Source organism: Dasypus novemcinctus, chromosome 12 (genome assembly GCF_030445035.2).
Source record: "Dasypus novemcinctus isolate mDasNov1 chromosome 12, mDasNov1.1.hap2, whole genome shotgun sequence".
In the NCBI taxonomy this organism is placed as follows: domain Eukaryota; kingdom Metazoa; phylum Chordata; class Mammalia; order Cingulata; family Dasypodidae; genus Dasypus; species Dasypus novemcinctus.
Window position 1 is genome coordinate 79,991,203 of NC_080684.1, and position 20,649 is coordinate 80,011,851.

Below are 20,649 nucleotides of genomic sequence, written 5' to 3' on the forward strand. Positions count from 1 at the left end.
GTCTCTGCTGGCAATGCAAACGAAATAGAAATGACAGGGAGACCATCACACCGATTTTTAGACTCGATTTGACCTCATCTGAAATAAATTCTGTACCTCACTTTCTTCGGTATGTTTCACCTTTCCTGGTCTATTCTTGCTCCTCCCGCTTCCTTTCAAGAGGGTTAAAAATGAGTATTACAGGACAGATAACACTCAGGTACAAGGAGACCGTGGCAGAGGAGCCCCAACCCCACCCTCACCTTAGAACTAGTCGGAAAGAAAGAAACTCGAGATTCTCGAACTCTTTCTCAGAGATTTTTGTAAAAGGACAAGGGAAGCCTCAATTGGTCAAGTAGGAGAGAAATCACGTCTTTTCTACGGGGTACACAGCATTTCCAACCCGGAAGTCTACACGCGGCTCTTCCAAATGGCCTTCCAGGCAGGTGAGCAAACAGGAAATCCAGGCCCAGCTCCCAGACCTTTGCAGGACCTCAGAGACCCTCAGGACCGACGAAGTCCAGAGGCCAAAGGCTTCCCACAGGCCCGCGCGCCGGGAAGGCACCCAATCACATCACTGGTTGCTAGGAGACAGTGACAAGCAGCCTCCTCCAATCAGTATGCATCTCTTTGCGTCCAATCACAGAAGCCAGGAGGGCTTTGGCTGGAGGTGAAAGGTCACACTGCTGTTTGGCGGCCATTTCTCTTGAAGCTCGGCGACGCGCGGCCTACAGTAGCCGCTACAGCCACGAGAGACGAGCTACAGCGGGGTCGGCGGAGAGTGGCCTGCAGCATTCGCCAGTAGTCGCGATGGTAAGGAAAGGGAGAATGGGCAGACTCACTGGAGGAAGGAGGAGGGAGGGCAACGGCGTGGTGGTTGTTTCGCGCGTTCCCCATTCATTCGCGGGAGGTGCGTCGCACGCCTTCGCTGGTCTCTTTCTCCCCGATCTGGAGGGGTCTGAAGCGCGCGCTCCTTCCGGTGCCCTCCCTTTCCCAAGAGCGCCGCTGCTTTTCTTCCCCCACTTTTTCGTTTAAATCTGGGATGTGAGGTTTCGCTGCTGGCTGGGGCCTCAGGGTCGGGGTGAAGATGAACCGGCATCTCAGGACCCTGGTTTATCAAGTCCCAAAACCCATTTTTATTCCATAATGCTAGGGCACCCAGCCCTGCAGCCCTCTGAAACACAAAGCTCAGACTGTATTCATTTTATTATTATTATTATTCATTCAGTAAATGTTTATTGAGTGCACACTACCTGTCAGATACTGTTCTAGGTGCTAGGAATATTGTTCTCATGCTGATGCTGCTCTAGGTGAACTCGCGGACAAGTGTGGAGAACAGACATTTCTTAAATAATAGCAAGTAAATATATAGCTGCAAATCACGATAGGTGCTAAGAAGGAAGCAAATAGGAAGCTTTGCGGGGGCGCCTAGGTACATTAGATAGGTGGTCAGGGACGGCCTCCGTGGAATTTGACCAAAGGATCTAAAAGACATAAAATGCGGCCCCTTAATGAACTCGAAACATAAACAAAAGCTCTAAGGCTGGAAAGAAAGCTTAACCAATTCTACAAATTGACAGAAAACCATAACTGTATGCAAAGAAAGTGATTATGAGATAGGATAGAAGGAACCAGGCACGGGGTAGGACCTTTAGGCCGAGGCCCAATGAAGAGGTTTGCATTTTACTCCAAGTGTAACTGGAAGACTTTGAAGCAGAAATAGGATATGACTGGATGTATACTCTTTAAAGTAATAGTTAAATACAGAATTACATGACCTGAGAATTCCACTTCCGAGTATATTAGCAAAAAAAGGGAAAACGGTCTCACACAGATGTTTTACACCAATGTTCATAGCAGCATTATTCACAATAGCCAGAAGGTGAAAATAACCAAGGGTCTATTGACAAATGAATGGATAAACAAAATGTACCTATGCAGTGTAATATTATTTGGCCATAAGAAAGACTGAAGTTATGATAGATGCAACAACAAAAAAGCACCTTGAAAACATGCTCAGTGAAATAAACAAGACACATAAGAACAAATATTGTATTATATCACTTACAAGAGATGACTAGAAATAGCAAATTCCTAGAGATAGAAAGCAGATTAGGGGAGCAAGTGTAGCTCAGTGGTTGAGCACCTGCTTCACTTGTACAAGGTCCAGGGTTCTGGTACCTCCTAAAAATGAATCATTTATTTTTTTTTTAATTAAAGAAATGAAAGCAGATTAGAGTTACCAGGGTATGGAAGAAGGGGAGTGGTTGGAAGAAAAAAAAGGTGGGAAGATAGAATTTATCCTCAAAAAGAACTGATCAGATAAATAGCAACTTGGTAGGTATGAATGCAAGATGCACAGTGTTTTTGACCCCAAATACAGTCTCTTTTTTTTTTTTGTAAGATATGTGAATGAAGAGTTAGCGTCTTCACCAAGAGGGTGGCACATAAGGGTTTGTCTGAGAAAATAAATGTATAGACCCTTAATGTACAGACCTTTTGTATTAACATGTTGGATAGCTTTTTTGAATTTATACAGCTGTCCATTAAAAGCTGGTATTAGTTAAGCCTGAATCAGCGGTTTGGATTTTTTTTGCTTGTACATTTGGAATATTTTTTTTTCTTTTGGTTGATTAAAGTTGCATATGCTAAGTGTGTGAAAGAAAAAGAGGAAGAGAAGATTACAAAAAAGGAAAAGTTTTGAAGATAAAAGGGTAAAACTGATCTAACAAGCTTAGTTTCCCCTACAAATTCATTATCTAACACGAGATTATGAATGTTCATAACTTTTCTTAATCATTCTTATTGAAAATGAGGACAATGATTTCTTCCTGGAAATTCTTGTGAAAACGAAGGATGTTAGCTTCCATAAAAAGACCAATAATAATAGTTGCTGTATTCATGATAAATTGGAGAGACAAGAGTGAAAACTGGAGACTCATTAGGAGCTGTTTCAGTTGTCTCCTTGTCCTTGGAGGTCACTCTGAACTTGCTTATCTTAAAGGGGAGGTTAGTAGCCAAGTTTCTTGGGTCTTTTCTTTTGTGCTGATGGGTAAGCAAATGAGGGAAAGAGAAAAGTCCGAATTCACCAGGGATACTACTAGTTTGCTGAATAAACAAATGTTAACTGATTGCCCATAAGGTTGCAGGCATTGCTAGGTAGGTGATAGAAAGTTAAATAATCTACCTAGCCCTAACCTCCAGAATTGAAGTGGAAGTTAGTCAAGCATGTTATGTCTCCTCCTTCCCTATTTGGCCTCATATTTGGGGTTCTCACAGTACTGAATTGTTTGTATGTCCCTGAACTTGCCTTGTTGCTTCACCTTTCCCTGCCTTTAAAAGCCTCTTTCCCCTCGAAATAATTTCTCATCCTTTAAAACTGAGGCATTGCTAATTTTAGGCAGCCTTTCCTCTTTCCCCTGGATTGGTTGGGCACCCTATGCATATATCCTCTACAGTGTATGATAATTCTCTTTTTGTATCTCCCCCCCATACCCTCCCAAGCTTCTTAAGGGCAGAGACTATGTCTTTTCTTTTTTTCCCCAAGTGCCTTTGTTTCTTTGGAACCTGGAAGAGTGAATAATGTATAGTGGCACTCTGTGTTTCTTAAGTGAATAATGAAATAATGGATACTCTAAAAAAAATTTTTAAAGATACTTAGATTATATAAATGTTACATAAAAAATATGGGGGAAATAACAAAAAACAAAAGAATAAATAAACAAAATATAGGGAATTCCCACATGCCCCACTCCCCACATCTCCCACACCAACAACATCCGTCATTAGTGTGGTACATTCATTGCAATTGAAGAACACATTTTGGAGCATTGCCATTAAGCACGGATTACAGTCCACATTGCAGTCTACAGTCTCTCCCACCCAATTCTGTAGGTTATGGCAAGATATACATTGGCCTGCGTCCGCCATGAAATGTCACCCAGAACAATTCCCAAGTCCTGAACATGCCCCCATATTACAACCTGTTTTTCCTTCTCCCTGCTTTCAGAACTTATAATGGATACTTTAAAACTTAAAAAGTTTTGATGGGTTAAAGATGAAACTAGAAATGGATTACTTAAATTTCCATGATGCTTTTCAGCAAATGAAAATTATTTAGTAAGATGAGAGGAGTCAAGAGTTTGCTTCATTTAAATGCCATAAAATATTGGTTGGTGATTTGGGATAGGAGAGTGGGTGGTAGAAGCCAAGTTAAAGGAAAACAATCATTTGAGTCCTTTTTCTTTTGTTCTTTATGCAGAGTTTACCCCTCAATCCCAAACCTTTCCTGAATGGATTAACAGGAAAACCTGTGATGGTGAAACTTAAGTGGGGAATGGAGTACAAGGGCTACCTGGTATCTGTAGATGGCTATATGAACATGCAGGTAAGCCAGAGAGTTATAAGGACTATAAAGTTATATTTATTTTATTGTACTTTACTCTTCAAAGAGTTTAGTGTTATAAAAGGCACACAATTAAATTGACAAACATAAAGCAAAATTCTGAAATAAAGTCAAGCTAGGAAGGATGTTATAACTGTGATATATAAGGTGCAAGGCGATATGGGATTAAACCAAAATTCAGTCATAGATTTGATTCCTCATGGTTAAAGAGCTGAGACATTTAATTTATAGTGCCATAGGGAAACATACTAGTTCGTTGGAGAAAACTAGACTTTTCTGAGCACTTAACTCTGAGAGAAATTCCCAAGTAGAACTTATATATTGTAAAGGCACAACATTGAAGTAATTTAATTAAAAGTATTTCTTCAGGAGGAAGCAGACCAGCCAAAAGAGTTGATGGACTGACTGCATGTCTCTTAAACTAGCTTCTGTAAATGTTTCAGCCAGGTGTTTTGAGGAAAAAGTTTTAGGTCATTAATGTGTCCTGAAATGCAGATATTTTTGTGACAGATAAATTACCAGATAAATATATTTTTAAAGTTATCTACCCAGGTAGTTGGGGGCTTTTGCAGAGAGCTAAGATTTTCCTTAATATAAGAGTTTACCTGAAAATCTGACAGTCAGGTCCCCAGAGTTCTCATAGAACATAGTTTTGCCCTGGAAAATTCCAAAAGCAGCACTCATTTGCCAAGACCATAGAAAAATCTGAAATGTATACCCAATTAAAAAAAAAATGCCCATTGAATATTTGGTTTGAGAAGTAATATAGCTGCTTAGTGAGCCAACATTAGTTATAAAACGTATTTGTGAGTAACTCCACCCCATTGATACTTTGAGTTTGCTCATTCAGATATTTATTGAGCACCCTCTGTATACCTTGCACTGCGAATACAGCAGTGAACAAAACAATGTCCTTCTCCTCAAGTAGTTTTTGTGTTAGTAGTGAAAGATGGTAATAGATGCTATGAAGAACAGCAGAAAAAGAGAATAAAGTGATAGATTGTGCAATTTTAGGTAGGATAGCAAAGGAAAGCCAGAGGAAATAAATTAGTAGAGTCCAGAATTGACTGAGCAACTAAAGTGAGTGTCTGGGGGAAGAGCATCCCAGTTTGAGGGAACAGTAAGTACAAAGGTCCTATGGCATGCTTGGCTCTTGAAGGCACAGTAAGAAAGCCAGAGTGGCTCTTGAAGTTAGGTGGGAATGGGAGCTGTGTAAGGCCTTTTAAGCAATGATAAGGCCTTTGGATTTTACTTAAAATGTGATAGCCTTTGGAGCATTATTGTATTAGAAACCAAAATTAAAAATAATTATTTTATTTTAAAAATACTTGATCTTAATACATTATTTCTGATAGTTACATACAGAACTAATTGTCCCTTGACAGCCATAAATGTTTCGGACAAAACCATATCCGGATATAGGAGGATACTTTTTGTTCGTGCTAAGAGAAGGAATAACATCCAGTAGCTGTATTAATTTATTAAAATGTTGTAAATACTTTACCTTTATTTTTAATTAATAGTCCTTTGGTTTGTTTGTTGACTAAGTATTCGGTATTTTAACCATAGCTTTTATATACCTATCTTGATACCTAACTATGATTTATGACATATTTGCTTAATAATCTATTATAAGTATTAAGTGTATTATAATATTTTTCTCCTGTGCAATTATACTAATATATTTTCTTTTTATTTAAAGCTTGCAAATACAGAGGAATACATAGATGGGGCATTATCTGGACACCTGGGTGAAGTTTTAATAAGGTAAACAAATAGCAATAGTATATGTAAGAAGTTACTAATGAGCATTAGAAATACCTGTTTGAGCAAACAAATTAGTGCCCAAGTTTCCTAAATTTAAAAAAAAAACAACTATTAAACAAAATATTCTACAACTAAAAGTTTTTGAAATTGTTAAACTTGTCAAAAGTAAAATTAATTATTTTGGAGCTATTCATCTTTTATTTTTCTAGTGTTGATACCAAACTTCTTGCTCTTAGCTGTTTATCTTTTTCAGTGGTCTTAGTTGCAGGAACTTGGTTTTGAACTCTAGTTGAGTCTGGCTGCTCTTACAGATTTTTGATACAGTTGTTCTCTAGAAGTAGCTTCAAATCTCCAAATTCTAGTCATTATTCTTTTTAGAAAATCATGAAGTTTTGCTATTTTATAATTACGACATGGTAAAAAAGTCACGTTTTTAACAAATGTAAAAATATTATTTTAGAAAGAGAAATGATATACTGTACATTTGGTATTCAGTATTTTTATACTGAAGGAAATCTAATAAAGTAATTCATACTGTATATGGTTTCCAGTTGGAACAGCAAAATGTTTTTGTATTTACAGGTGTAATAATGTCCTTTATATCAGAGGAGTTGAAGAAGAGGAAGAAGATGGGGAAATGAGAGAATAGCGTTTACCATGGGTTTTTTTTATATATATATATTTCTAGACAATAAAGATTTGTTTGTTTTTCAGTTTGACTTGTGAACTATTTATATTTATCTGTTTACATGCAAAGCTGAAATGTTGGAACATTTGAAAGATTATACACAGAACTAGTGTTTGAAAAGCCGTCCAGCTTCATTCGACTTTGTTTTCTTTTGTAAGACCACTATTTTGTTAACTGAGACCTTTTATAATCAGTTATTTATTAAAGTTAACTTCTGGGAAGCAGACTTAGCCCAATGGATAGGGTATCCGCCTACCATATGGGAGGTCTGCAGTTCAAACCCGGGACCTCCTTGACCCATGTGGAGCTGGCCCACACGCAGTGCTGATGCGCGCAAGGAGTGCCGTGCCACACAGGGGTGTCTCCTACATAGGGGAGCCCCACGCGCAAGGAGTGCGCCCCATCAGGAGAGCCGCCCAGCACGAAACAAAGTGCAGCCTGCCCCAGAATGGCACCGCACATACAGAGAGCTGACACAACAAGATGACGCAACAAAAAGAAACAGATTCCCAGTGCTGCTGATAAGGATAGAAGTGGTCACAGAAGAACACACACAGCGAATGGACACAGAAAGCAGACAACTGGGGCAGAAGGGTAGAGAAATAAATAAAATATAAATCTTTAAAACTTCTGAGCCACATTTTTTTTTTAAACAATAGCTTTATGTATTCCCCCCTGTCCCCAACATGGCTCCCTTATCTGTTTGCTCCGTGTTTTTTTTTTTTGCTTGTTGTTTGTGCTCGTTGTTTCTTTTGGTTTTTTTCTTTAGGAGGCACCAGGAACTGAACCCAGGACCTCCCATGTGGGAAGCAGGTGCTCAACTGCTTGAGCCACATCTGCTCCCTGCTCATTTGTTTTTGCTCAAGTGTCTGCTTGTTGTTTGTCTTCATTAGGAAGCACCAGGAACTGAACCCAGGATCTCCCTTGTGGGAGGTAGGTGCCCAGCTGCTTGAGCCACATCCACTCCCACCGAGCCACTTTTGACATTTATAAAACAAAACATTTTTCTTAGTATATATATTCTGTATTATTTTATTTAGCCAATCAACTATACATTACTTGTATCTGTATAAGCTACGTAATACACATATTATAGCTAAAATTGAAATGTCACCTGAAAATTAAAATGACTGGAGCTAGGACACCACAGAAATTGTAAACTGCCATTTAGGTTGAAAGCATATGATTTATTTGCTTGCTTAAGAGAATTACGTTTTCTGAATAGAACTCCTTTATATGAAATAAAAAAGTCTCACAGTTACATTTTACGACTATAACCTAGCAGTTTTCACTTCAATTTAAACTTCTCAAACCCCTTCAGATATTTTAAAGTTGTACATCGTTATTCCACAATGATGCATTGTATGCTATAAACTTCTCAAAGACTGGTTGAGAAAAATGAGAAAATAATTTAAGATTTCAGGTTAGAGAATGGCCATTACTACTACACTTTAAATGGTCATTCACCATATAGTTATATAACTCCACTCCCAATTCTATAACTTCTAGAATAAGGACCTGTTTTCCTCAAATTCCTTAGGGCATACATGGTGCAGGATATTGCCATTACTGAAACCAAAATTTAAAAATGTGCCTCAGACATTATGGTAATAAAATATCTTACTACTTCAAGTAAAAAAATAATCATCCTCTTGTGATTTTGTTGTATCACTGACTAAAAGTAAGTGGTGTTTGCTACCATGTGGAGGTTTTGAACGACAGACGAGCCGTCTTCCCAACTGAAACAAAAGAAAAACAAAAATTTAATATTTGTAAATATAACTTTTCTATTCAAGTCTAAGTAAAATATTAATTGATAAGGTTTTAAATATTAACCACAGTTGCAAAGGAATTGATCACCTAGGATGTCCACCATGCTAGGCAGCTAAGTAACAAATTGAGCCCCCAAAGTATGGCAGAGGACCTAGCAGTTTTAGTAAGTGCCATAGCTAGGAAAACCTCCATGACTGGTAAGGATAGCTTTCTTCTACTGAGCACCAGACAAGTGACATTTAGAGAAAATTTAGAAAATCTTGTACTGTCGTCTTATACAGTACTGTTGGCTATTGGAGGTGTTCTCACCAGGAGAGGCTTAGGGAACTAGTTCTAGCTGCACACCCACTCTTTCGGGGGAATAGACCCAAGCATATCCTATTATGAAAATTGTTTATCAATTAAATGTATGGCTTAAGATAAGACTTGATGGGTCATAATTGGGTTTTGTGATAGCTCTCCTAACTCAGTAAGGAAGTCATGGCCCACAAATGTCCAGTGATTGCCTAATTCCAAATTCATTGCACAGGTAATCTTGCAATATAAAGTACTGACTGCTGCTAAATCTGAAATGACATTTTAATTTCTTTATCAATCTTTATCTTTACAATGTGGGGATTAGAAGATGGTTCCAATTAAGTGTAATTCTCTTGATTCACAATCTCTAAAACATTGTTGATTGAGAAAACCAAGGTTCATAGCCACCTTTTGTGAAATATATATATATAAATATACGCATGGGATATTTCCAGAAGGATGCAGACAAAACTGTTAAAATAGTGGTTCTCTCCAGGAGGGAACTAACAGAGGAGGAGGTGCTTATCATTTAATATTCTTTTGTATTCTTTGAACTACATTCTTGTATTAGCTATTCAGAAAAATTACTTCTTTCAAAAATTCTCTGGTTTCATGAAGCTAGAGCTAAAGAAAAGAAGAGAGAAGTGGCTCTTTTTACTAAAAAGTGGGTGTAATGGAGAAATAGAGACCCAGTCATTTGAAGCCTTCTAAAAGTAAGGAGGAACCAGAGACAAATTGTAGCTGTGAGGCAGAAAGATTATTTTACTGAAGAGTTCAATGTAGATAAGTATTTTGTTTGTACAGTACAGAAGCACTCATACATTGATGTAGCTGGACCTATTAAAAACAAAACAAACCTTTTTCCTTGGTTGTGCAACTGCTCTTTCCAGAGCAGCTTTTAGCCTTTCCTCCTGGTGTTTTTGTTTTTCTTTCATTTTGTCATCACGCAGCCTGTCACAAGAGGGAGAAAACATTCTTATAATGAAATATAAATCGGAAAATTAAAAAACAAAACACCAAAAACCCGACATCATTACTATTTGTTAAAGAACTATCAGAATATTACAAGACCTCCTTTAAGGCTGAATGAAAACACCACTTCGTCTATCATAATCATGGCTTTTGAATGTTCAGGTGAAATCTCAACAAAAATCCTGTTTGTTTTCAAGTAAGAAGAAATTGCACTATTTTGAAAAGAAATAAAATCTGTCCAGATCTTGGTCTAAAATGAGCACCTTGGTGAAACCTCACCACTCTACTTACAAAAATACAGTGGTCACTTGAATGAATTTCCAGTTATTTCCACCCTTTTTAAACCTTTTTATTGAAGTATAACACACAGAAAAGTACACAAATCGTAAGTGTATGGCTCAATGAATACCACAAAAGTGGACTTTCCACTTAATGAATATCCTCAAATTAAGAGCAAGAAATGCTATTTGTCTTTTGGACAAGAACCAGATTTTGAGTCAGACAGGTTTGGGTTCAAATTCCAGGTCAATTGCTTACTAACTATGTAACCTTGGATATGTTTCTTCTCTCTGAGCCTCAGTTTCCTTCTGTGAAATAAGTAAAATTATTAATGTGCCTCTTTAAGGGTGTTGTGAGGGTATTAACTCGGTGAAATAACCTATGACAATTTCCAGTACAATGCCTGGCACAGAATAGTACTCAATAACTGATAGTTATTTTATGAACCTATATAATAAGGTTATATATTAGGGGATGGAAATAACATTTATTGAGCATTTTCAGTACAAAATAGGTGCTATGTTAGGTTGCCTCGAAATCATGGAGGAAAATCAACTAAAATTATCTTTTTATTAAGAGTGATCATTGGAATTGGAATCGTATCAGTACTGACAATACTTTGTAATCACACTTTAATGAGAATATATTTGTTGCCGTAAAAAATGTGCAAGTGCCGTTAGTGTAATCAGTCATAGGTCATCTTTTGGAAGGAATAATGTTCTTTTAGAAAAAAAATTTTTAAGCTTGCTTTATAGTCAATAAAATCCCATGAGGATCACCTTAATATATTCTGTACTTCATTTTTACATGAGAAAAACAATATCCCCCATGCACCATTAATGTAGTAAACAATAAGGAAATATCTAATACTAAAGGCTAATATTTGAGTACTTACTAGGTGCCAAGCATGCTGAAGTGCTTTACATGGATTAATATAATCCTCAACCCCATGAGATTATGGTTATTAACTGTCATTTTACAGATAAGTGGAGACTTGGAGTGGTTTTGTGGCCTGCCTAAGGTCACAGAGTAGTAAGTAGTAGATCTTGAGTCCAGACCTAAGTTCTTGGCCATAGTACTACTCTGCCTCCCAACGTGTTTTTTTCGTTTTTTCCTATAATATGACCATTATCCCACTCTAAGCATTGCCCCTATACTGGGGATCATGGTATATTTATAATAATCATTGCCTCAAAGGTAGCATGTACATTTTTTTTTTTTTAAAAGATTTATTTTTATTTATTTAATTCCCCTCCCCTCCCCCGGTTGTCTGTTTTCTGTGTCTTTTTGCTGCGTCTTGTTTCTTTGTCCGCTTCTGTTGTCCTCAGCGGCGCGGGAAGTGTGGGCGGCGCCATTCCTCGGCAGGCTGCTCCCTCCTTCGCGCTGGGCGGCTCTCCTTATGGGTGCACTCCTTGCGCGTGGGGCTCCCCTACGCGGGGGACACCCCTGTATAGCACGGCACTCCTTGCGCGCATCAGCACTGCGCACCGGCCAGCTCCACACGGGTCAACCCCCGGGGCTTGAACCGCGGACCTCGCATGTGGTAGACGGACGCCCTAACCACAGGGCCAAAGTCCGTTTCCCAGCATGTACATTTAACTCTGTGGAAATTTCTAACTCTGTATTCTGAAAGTCCCAAGCTAGGCAAGAACAGGGGTTCTAGGGATGATAATCCTCATGGGGTCCTGGAGGACTAAATGAGTTAATGTGTAAGTGCTGTATAAGTGTTGGCAGTTACTACTGTTGACTTCTAAAGAATCCCTTCACAGATTGAGTTTCCCTGTGGTTTTCCTTCTCCTTTGACATGATAGGTCTTCAAAAATTTCCATATAACTAGTGTGTTCACCCTGAAGATTCTCTTTTCCAGGCCAAACTTGACCTCCTCTACCACCCAAACTAGGTCAACTGCCTCTGCTGAGCTCTCTCAGTTCACCCAGTTCCCTTCCTTCCAGGTGCCCCTAACCATTGGTAATGAACATTTATTCATGGGAATATTGGATTAATGTGTCTCCTACACTAAATATAAGCCCAATGAGCAGGGCAAGGCTGGCTGGATCCTCCTCATCACTATGTTCCTAACATTTGGCATAACCCTTGCCATATGATAAAGACTTGCTAAATGTGAAATCCAACCAAAAACAAAGCTGCTTATTGCCTCAAGTATATCACTATACTTATATCTTAAGACATCGTACTTTTGCCGCCGTTCTTTTTGTTTTAGCTTCTCAATTGCCTCCACATTTTCTTTGGGAACTGATTCAATGAGATCACTCAATTCTGCCAGACGAGACTCCACTTTTACCAGTTTTTGTACTGGGTTTAGGCTGCCAACTTCAGCATCTCCAATACAGACCCTGTACACTTGATTGATTTTTTTACTAAGAGAGTCTATCAGTTTTTCCTGTAATTGAGAAGAAAAGGAAGAGCAGAAAACATAACATCGAATCACTAATTGGTGGCTCATTCAATAAATATAAAATACCATTTTAGTATAATAAATTACAATGAAAGGCTTTTCTATGCTACTAAATGTTTCATTTTTAAAAAGGAGAACATAATAAGACAGAACAGTGAGAAAATGCAGCAGCGATATTTAATCTTTATTATAATTTATAGTCAGATCACTTCTATAGTAACACCCTGAATTATTTTAATGTATTTCATTCTAAATGTAAAAAGTAATCGTGAAACAGAATATATCTTTTTTGCTTGAGATTTTTGTCCAATTCCCTAAGCATTCAAGTAGAGGCAACATAAACATTTTAAAACCTTATTTGCTCTTCTGATGCATTTCCTTACAGCACAGTATGTGGGCCTGCCACCTTTTTTTTTTAGCTTATGACTGTATTATAACTGCTAAAGCTATAATCATCCTGTAAGATAGTTTTTTGTATACATGCCTTATATCCTTTCTAGACTTTAAGCACCTGGTGGGCAGGAGCTACTTCTTATGCTTACATTTATACCTACCACAATGCCTTGCCTACAACTATGTACTTAATAAATGTTTGCTGAATAAATGACTGTGTGCATTCTCCAGGAGGCGAAAAAACAACAATACACGCACACACACACAAGTTTCAAGCAAATAGATTCCCAGGTTGGCCTACAAAAGCCTCTTAAGAAGTTTATTTCACTCTTCCCATTGGGAAGCCATTGCAGTATTTCTAGTCATCCTCTTGGAGTGGAAAGCAGAGACTTAGGGCAAACCTTGCTGATCCCTGTACCTTGCTACTGCGCCGAGTTAAGTGTCCGTGCAGATCCTTGAGCTGGTAAGTAACAGAGTCTGGGCCTGTAAGAATATCGTTATCCTTTCTCTTCACTTTGGGCCCATCATGCACAGTTAAAAGATGATCAATAAACTTCCGGGCAAAGTAAAACGCTTTCCAGGTAACATCCTGCCTCAATCCCCGCTTCTGCTTAAGAAGATAAGAATCACCGTAAAGCCAAGGACAAATGACAGTCTAAAGGTAGATGAGACTCCTAGAGCAGTGGCAAATCCCTCAGAACCACGAGCTCCTGGAAAGCCACCGACACTTAGAAACAAAGATCTGATAGCAAGGGTTTACTTATAAGAAACGTCTTCCCACTTCCTAGTTGAACAAGCTTTCTAATGGTCCTATTTACCACTAAGCCCCATTTTTTCTCACTTTCTAAAGTAACACATCTTATTTCCCATTTACATTAAAAAACACATCCTTTTAGAAAACTTGGAAAAAAATACCAAAAAATGTAAAAGAAAAAAAAGTCCGAATTACCATAAAGCCCCCCTTTTTTCTGTTTCTTAAATAATGTGTTAACTATTTTTTTCAGAAAATACAGAGAAATAACAGAAAAATATAAAAGGAAACAAAAGTAACCCACAAAGGGGCTGCAATAGTGTATACTGGAAGGAGAAAACAATATTGCTGCAGTGTGAGTCATTAAATAAAGCAGAAAAACAATTTTTAAAATTATACAGGATGCTGGTTTTGAGAAAAAGCTTTGATATGAGAACAGAGGTTGATGGAAATTTTTGAAGGACACCTTTGAACATTTAGAAAGAACTTTAGAGATGGAGGGTAGTGGTCTTTCAGGATGTCTTTTTCTTTTTTCAATGTTCCCCCTGTCAGGACAGAGAAAGTCAAGGAGTAATATTTTCTTAAGATAATAAGGTAAGAACAGGACAAGAAATAGGAGCAGGGGATAGGGTTAAAGAAGATATTCATGTATAAATCGTGAAAAAGATTGAGGGCTTGGCCCAACAGAGCAAAGAAAATGGGGTTCAAGGCACGAATTACTGATGACGGGAACAAGTGAAGTGTCACCTGATCGCTGGGATCACCACCAGATGGCAGGGCCAGCCCAGAGCACCTCAGAGGAGAGGCTGCCCAATGAGGCTGCAGGGCGCTCCTGCTTTTCCGTGGGGCAGGATTACGGAAGATTAAATACCAGAATAAGAATTTTGGGTCCTTTCCAACAGTGAATGGGAAATGATGTGATCAGAGCAGTGTTTTAGAGGAATAATTGTCTGAAACTGGATAGAGGTAGAGGAGCCAGGGAAGGGAGAGAGGCCTAGATGTCATGAAGTCCTTTCCAATTTAATCATTCTGTAATTCTAGTCCATGGCACATTCTGCTGACTTTAAACAACTCTCCCAGTTGAATTTGATCAGCATCCTGTGCAAAAGAACAATAAAACCAGAGATGAAAACATTCTGCTAATTGAACAATGGACTAGCATACAGAAACGAAAATGAACAATTGCTGCATAAAAACATGGATGAATCTCATAAACATGTGAGAAAGAAGTCAGACATTATTACATGAGTGCATCTTATATTTCATTAATATAAAGTTCAAAAAGAGGAAAACTGATGGTGATAGACGTCAGGATAGTGGTCCCCTGTGAGGGGCAGTAGAGACTGGAATGGGGTTTGAGGGAGCTCTGTGCCCTCAACTGGGGAGTAGTTTCATGGGTGGGTTCACTTTGAAGTAATTCCTTGAGATGTCACTTGTGATATGTGTACTTTTCAATATTACATTATACTCAGATTTAAAATTTTATTTTAAAAGTAAAATATTGAATCAAAGAAAAAATGTTTTTAGGGGATTAAGTAAGTTAGGAGTGAGGAAATTTTAAGAGTAAATGCTACTTTACAGTTACCATTGCTCTAAAATAGCCATGATAACATGAATATAAAAAATAGGTGCAAAGATGTTTATTTATTAATTAAAGATTATATTTTCACATTTTGAGATTGGAAAGTGGAAAAATTCTAAGAACAAAATACTTATCCCCTTCCAATTTTCCTGCTCCACCTTTCCTTCCCCACCCCAGCATTTCACATCTCTAGGAGACACTATGAGTTATTGGTCCCCTTTTCTCAGAATACACAATATTTGAATGACAAAATTACACTTGCAACCAAAATTTCATGGATAAGCTTTTTAAAGATAATTTTCAAATCAAGTTTACCTTCCCTGCTTAGGGAATCTGGTTGGCTCAAAGCTTAAGAGGGTTGAAATCACCACTTTCTTGTTCATAATTCCCCCAAAATTGGATGGAAGGAAGATACAGTTCTGCTTTAGTTGACATCTTGCATGTCAACCAGCTTCAGATTATTCAAAACAGTGATGAAGAACTGAAGTATAGCTGTCATCTTACTTCTTGCTCAAGTAGTGTATGACTCCATCCTCCCCTAACATGGGGTGCTATACCACCCAGGAAATGTGGGCAGGAGGGAGCCATAGACAGCTTCTTGCTTTTTGCAACCCTGCCCACACATAGATATGGAAGGACACATCTTCTGACAGTTTCCCAAAATCTACCTCTGTTTGAAAATCAAATTCACAACCAGAAATGTGATATTAACCCTATATACTACCTTTGGGTTTTTATTTCACTTAGGGTTTGTACAAGGAAAACAGTATTAGCTGGAGTTTGTTGTAGGTCTGAAAACTAATCTAATCATTCATTCAACAAACATTTATTGAGCACCTACTTTAGGGGCACACTAAACTGGGTTTACTAGAAATGGTAAGACAACCCCCTGCCCTTGAGGGGTTTTGATTCCAGCTGGGAGAAACAAACATGACATAAGTAAGTATTCTAGTGTATGTCAGAGGCATTCTAACAAAGGGTTTAATCTACGCAGGCCCAGACAGGATGAAAACAAACTCTAAAGGCATAGTTTTCATTCGGTGTTGATTCAGTACTACCTCTGATAATTACTTGTCCCTTCCATGTCCACCAAAATGGTCACAATAAGTTGACTACTAGATGTATATGCACTCTGATTTTAACAATGCATTTATAGGGGCTAGCCTCACTATCATACTTTGTAATAATTAGAGCAATGTTTTAAGAGAACCTCTTTATTGATTTGCACACCATCTATCATCTATTATCTACCTCCTACCTATTATCTATATCTCTACCTACCTAAAATCTACCTATTTTACTATTTTGTCTCTCTCTCTTTCTCTTTCAATTGACTATTACTGACGAGACAATTCCAAGCTGGTTTTCCCCCTCTACAATCAATCTGGGACTTGTGGTTTGCTTTAACTCTCCCCATTCAAATGCTTAGTATACAGAGAACTCAATTTATTATGATGATGAACCAAAATAAAAATATCTTAGGTAAAGAATGATTACCTGAGCTTCTGAATTAAATTCTCCAAAACTAAATAGCCTGGACCTTAATTCCAGTTCTGCTGCTTTTTCCTCTTCTCTCAAACAATTAGCCTTAAGCATTTCCTTGTGCTCCAAAAGAAACGCTATGTTCGTATTTCTATTGCAAAAGAAGAAAGAGACCCTTGTGTATAATTTGTGGTTTAGTGAAATAACCATTAGTTGGGAGCTTCAGTACTCTTCCCAGATCAGATGTCAACAACCTATATCTTTGCAAACAAAGTATGAATCCACATTAATAAATATTGCCAAATTGCATGTAACTATTCAAGCTGAAATGAGAAAAATAAATGCACAGACGCTGCTTTTAACTTCCTTCAGGAGGCGTTTTCTTCCCTTTCCCTATTTTTGTGGTTTCCTTGGAGAGAGTTGCAGAGGTGAGGTGTTAGGAACCCAACCTAACACAATTGATGTCATCTATTGTGTCAATTTTCTCAAACCTGGCTGATAATCAGACTATCTGGGGAGTCAAGAGGAAAAAAAAACAACCCTTGACACCCCTGCTTAGAAATTTTGATAAAGACCCGTTAGAGGTTGTGATGTGATCTCCTAGAGATCCTGATATAAATTCTCTAGAGAGAGATTCTGCTATAGATCTTTCTTCACCTGACCGCACTCCTCACCTCCATCCTGCAAGTCATATTGTCAGGCATCGGGACGCCATATGCTGTGACGACTGGGAGGAGGGCAAGGATAAAAAGGACAAAGGAATGGCAATGGTTGACTGAGATTCTCAATAAAGTAAGGGGTTCTGAGATTCAAAGTATTGTGAAGTTTTGTTTAGCAAGATTACCACGTTATGGCCCAGAAAACCATTCCGAAAAAGATTCTATGCATTTTATTTGTAACGGGAGGATGTAAAGAATGATTTTCTGAGACTTGAAATTATTTTTCAAAATTGTAAAAATGTCGTAACATTTTAGAACAGGAAGGGATTTTGTAAGTCATTCAGGCTTACCTACCCTGACAGAATAGCTGTGATAATTGTACATTATAAAATGATATTTAATCACAAGAAAGAACCATTTTGCCGACAGTTGTAGCCAAGGAAAATGCACTCATCAGCACTTCATCCAAAGCATGACTGGATTAAGGAAATGACAGCTAGCCAGTTAATAGGGTGAAAACTACACGGAACAAAAATTAAGACAGTAGGTGACATTTTAATACTTTTTACTCTTTTAAACTATGTTCACTATTGCTAGCTAGGAAAAAAAATTTTAATATACTTAAAAACTTTTTTTAAGCTAGGAAAATATATGACAAGTGAAAGGAAGACAGGGATGAAAATTAAACTAACACTTGTTCTATTCTATGAAAATAGAGCTTCTACCTTTTACACCTGGCAGTGTTAACTACTGTTAATAAATATCCTTGCCTAAATTCCAGACAGACCACAAGGAGGGGGTTGGAACCAGTCTCTGGTTAGAAATCACCTACTAGAATAAAGCTGCTTATTTTGAATGACTTACATTTTGTCCTGTATAACTTTTTCTCTTTTATTTACATCTTCGAGATTTTCATCTACATCTTGGGAATATTGTACCAATGTAAGATTCTGCTCTTCCAACTCTGTGAGAACTTGAAGTAACTCCTCTGGTTCTTTGAAATAAAGCTCTGGTTCCTAATCAATTGACAATGAAAAATATAATACACTTGAAATATTCTAGCTATGCACATGTGACTTATTTAGAAAAATACCAAGAAGGGAAAGAATACCATTCTGATTATAAGTGTGAGCAGCAGTAATAAAGGGTTGTTTTGCTGGACACAAAGTTATCTTACTCTCCTGCTACCCAACATTTGCCAAGGCCCAATAAAATAATCATAATTTTTAAAATGGCTATTTTTGTAGGAAGACAGTAGGTAACATGTCTCTTGAATTATTACCTTCATATAGACATTTATTTTTCATGAACTGTCTGATGACATAGATGGATTATATATACAGTTGGGGAACAGTACCAAAATCACATTTCCTGAAACTATTTCTAGAATATTTAGAATAGAATTTTTTTTTAATTTTGGAAAAGAAATGGGTATGTATATATATTTCACCAAACAAAGTATTTAAATCAAGAAATATAAACTGGCTACCAAAGCATAGTCTGTATCATCATCTAAAATAAATTCCAAACTGTCTTCTGAATTGTTATTTTCAGGGGGACTGTAAAAGAAAAAAGAAAACATGTCAATGTCTGAGCCATTTTCTGCCAACAGATATGCTTTAATCTCTATATTGCCTTTGCAAGCTGATTCTAAACTAGTTATTCTGAATACCCTGTTAAGCCTTTTGGGGAAATACTGATAGCAGGAACCAATGGGTTCCATGAGTATACAAAAGAAAATCAGATTACATCCTAGTCAAGGCTGACATACACAGTCCAGTGAGACCACACGATGGGCTATCCCATATGGTACCAATTATCTGAGATGTATCTACAAAGCAACGCAACTTTTTAAAAAAGAAATACATGGCAACCTACGTTGTTATACCTATTTTGTCCCTTTTAATGCACAAAGGAACTAAATTTGTGTCCCAGTGCTCAAAACAAAGCTTGCACCACAGTCTTCTGAACATCCCTAAGTGAGAGAGTATTTGTCTTTTTAAGAGCAGATTTTGTTTCTTCTTAAAAATCATCTTCCCATCAGACTGAGGAAATGTTGGTTGAGGGACATAGGCAATGAGGTACACCCTTAAAGAATAATTATATGCCTTGGAAAGTGGTTCTAGAAAAATCCTTTAAGAAGGAGAATTTGGGATATTAAAGAGGCAAAGAGAGAGTAAGGTGACTTTAGGTGTGATCTAGGTAATTAACACTTTCACTGGAGGGTAGTGATGATAGAAAAGTGAGTAAAAGGGGGCAAGGACGGGGGGTGGGGTGGGGGGTGGGACTCTAGAGAGACCAGGAAGAATAAAATCATGGGAACCCAGAAGAGAAAGGACTACTGGGCTCAACAGAGGAGACAAAGATGACTTCGGCATATGGAATAATGGGGTTACCACTAGCACGGAGGAAAACTGGCTTAGGGATGAGTGAAGAAAAAGATTTTCACTTTGTTCATGTTAAGTTTAAGAGGACAGGGAAGTGGACTTGGCCCAGTGGTTAGAGCATCCGTCTACCAACATGGGAGGTCCGGGCCTCCTTGACCCGTGTGGCGCTGGCCCATGCGCAGTGCTGATGCGCGCAAGGAGTGCCCTGCCATGCAAGGGTGTCCCCCGCGTAGGGGAGCCCCCGTGCAAGGAGTGCGCCCCGTAAGGAGAGCCGCCCAGTGCGAAAGAAAGTGCAGCCTGCCCAGGAATGGCGCCGCACACACGGAGAGCTGACACAGCAAGATGACACAACAAAAAGAAACACAGATTCCCATGCCGCTGACAACAACAGAAGCGGACAAAGAAGACGACACAGCAAATAGACACAGAGAACAGACAACTGGGGTGGGAGGGGGGGAGGGGAGAGAAATAAATAAATAAATCTTTAAAAAAAAGTTTAAGAGGACAGATAACCACCTGCTGCCCTTTGAGCAACTGAAGATGGGGGGGGGGGAGTTAAAGTAGATGAAGATTTGGGAAGCATCCGCTGAGAAAGACTTTGACGTTACTGTCTACCCCTCTCTTCTCTTGGAGACAGTGCCCTTACTTTCTATTCAATCTCCTCCCACCTCTCTGAAAGTCTTGTAACAATTTTGGGTTCCTCTTCTATCCAAAGCGTGAGGAAAAGTGAGTGGGAAATGTGAGTAAAAGTGAGTGGAAGTTATTCTTGACCACTCACTTTTCCTCACGCTTCCACCAATCTTCAGAATGGCCTTTCAA

General features: G+C 38.3%; 2 protein-coding genes across 7 annotated transcripts in view; one reads left to right on the forward strand and one right to left on the reverse strand.

Annotated features, from left to right (window-relative positions):
* The first annotated feature begins 590 nt into the window (after positions 1 to 590).
* On the forward strand, positions 591 to 6,864 carry SNRPF (small nuclear ribonucleoprotein polypeptide F). The gene is made up of 4 exons (XM_004451523.5): positions 591 to 792; positions 4,241 to 4,366; positions 6,087 to 6,151; positions 6,734 to 6,864. Exons 1-4 carry the CDS (start codon positions 790 to 792, stop codon positions 6,798 to 6,800), a joined length of 261 nt encoding a protein of 86 aa, XP_004451580.1. The 5' UTR covers positions 591 to 789; the 3' UTR covers positions 6,801 to 6,864.
* A 1,141-nt stretch (positions 6,865 to 8,005) lies between these two features.
* CCDC38 (coiled-coil domain containing 38) overlaps positions 8,006 to 20,649 on the reverse strand; it is a 45,038-nt gene continuing 32,394 nt past the window's right edge. For 4 of the 6 annotated variants that reach the window (XM_058308565.1, XM_058308564.1, XM_058308563.1 and 1 more), the window contains 7 exons: positions 18,933 to 19,002; positions 18,308 to 18,459; positions 16,800 to 16,935; positions 13,388 to 13,579; positions 12,356 to 12,561; positions 9,767 to 9,860; positions 8,006 to 8,578 (listed from right to left, as the gene is read on the reverse strand). In XM_058308565.1, the coding sequence (XP_058164548.1) occupies positions 8,468 to 8,578; positions 9,767 to 9,860; positions 12,356 to 12,561; positions 13,388 to 13,579; positions 16,800 to 16,935; positions 18,308 to 18,459; positions 18,933 to 19,002 (961 nt within the window). In that variant the 3' untranslated portion in view covers positions 8,006 to 8,467. The remainder of the gene's footprint in view (positions 8,579 to 9,766; positions 9,861 to 12,355; positions 12,562 to 13,387; positions 13,580 to 16,799; positions 16,936 to 18,307; positions 18,460 to 18,932; positions 19,003 to 20,649) is intronic. The other 2 variants (XM_058308566.1, XM_058308567.1) reach the window with 2 other exon arrangements.

What these genes read in the sequence shown, in the direction of transcription:
- SNRPF (XM_004451523.5), top strand. An exon ending in ATGGCTATATGAACATGCAG is followed by an intron (nt 4,367 to 6,086) that starts GTAAGCCAGAGA and finishes TTTTATTTAAAG; the next exon opens with CTTGCAAATACAGAGGAATA. An exon ending in CTGGGTGAAGTTTTAATAAG is followed by an intron (nt 6,152 to 6,733) that starts GTAAACAAATAG and finishes TTGTATTTACAG; the next exon opens with GTGTAATAATGTCCTTTATA.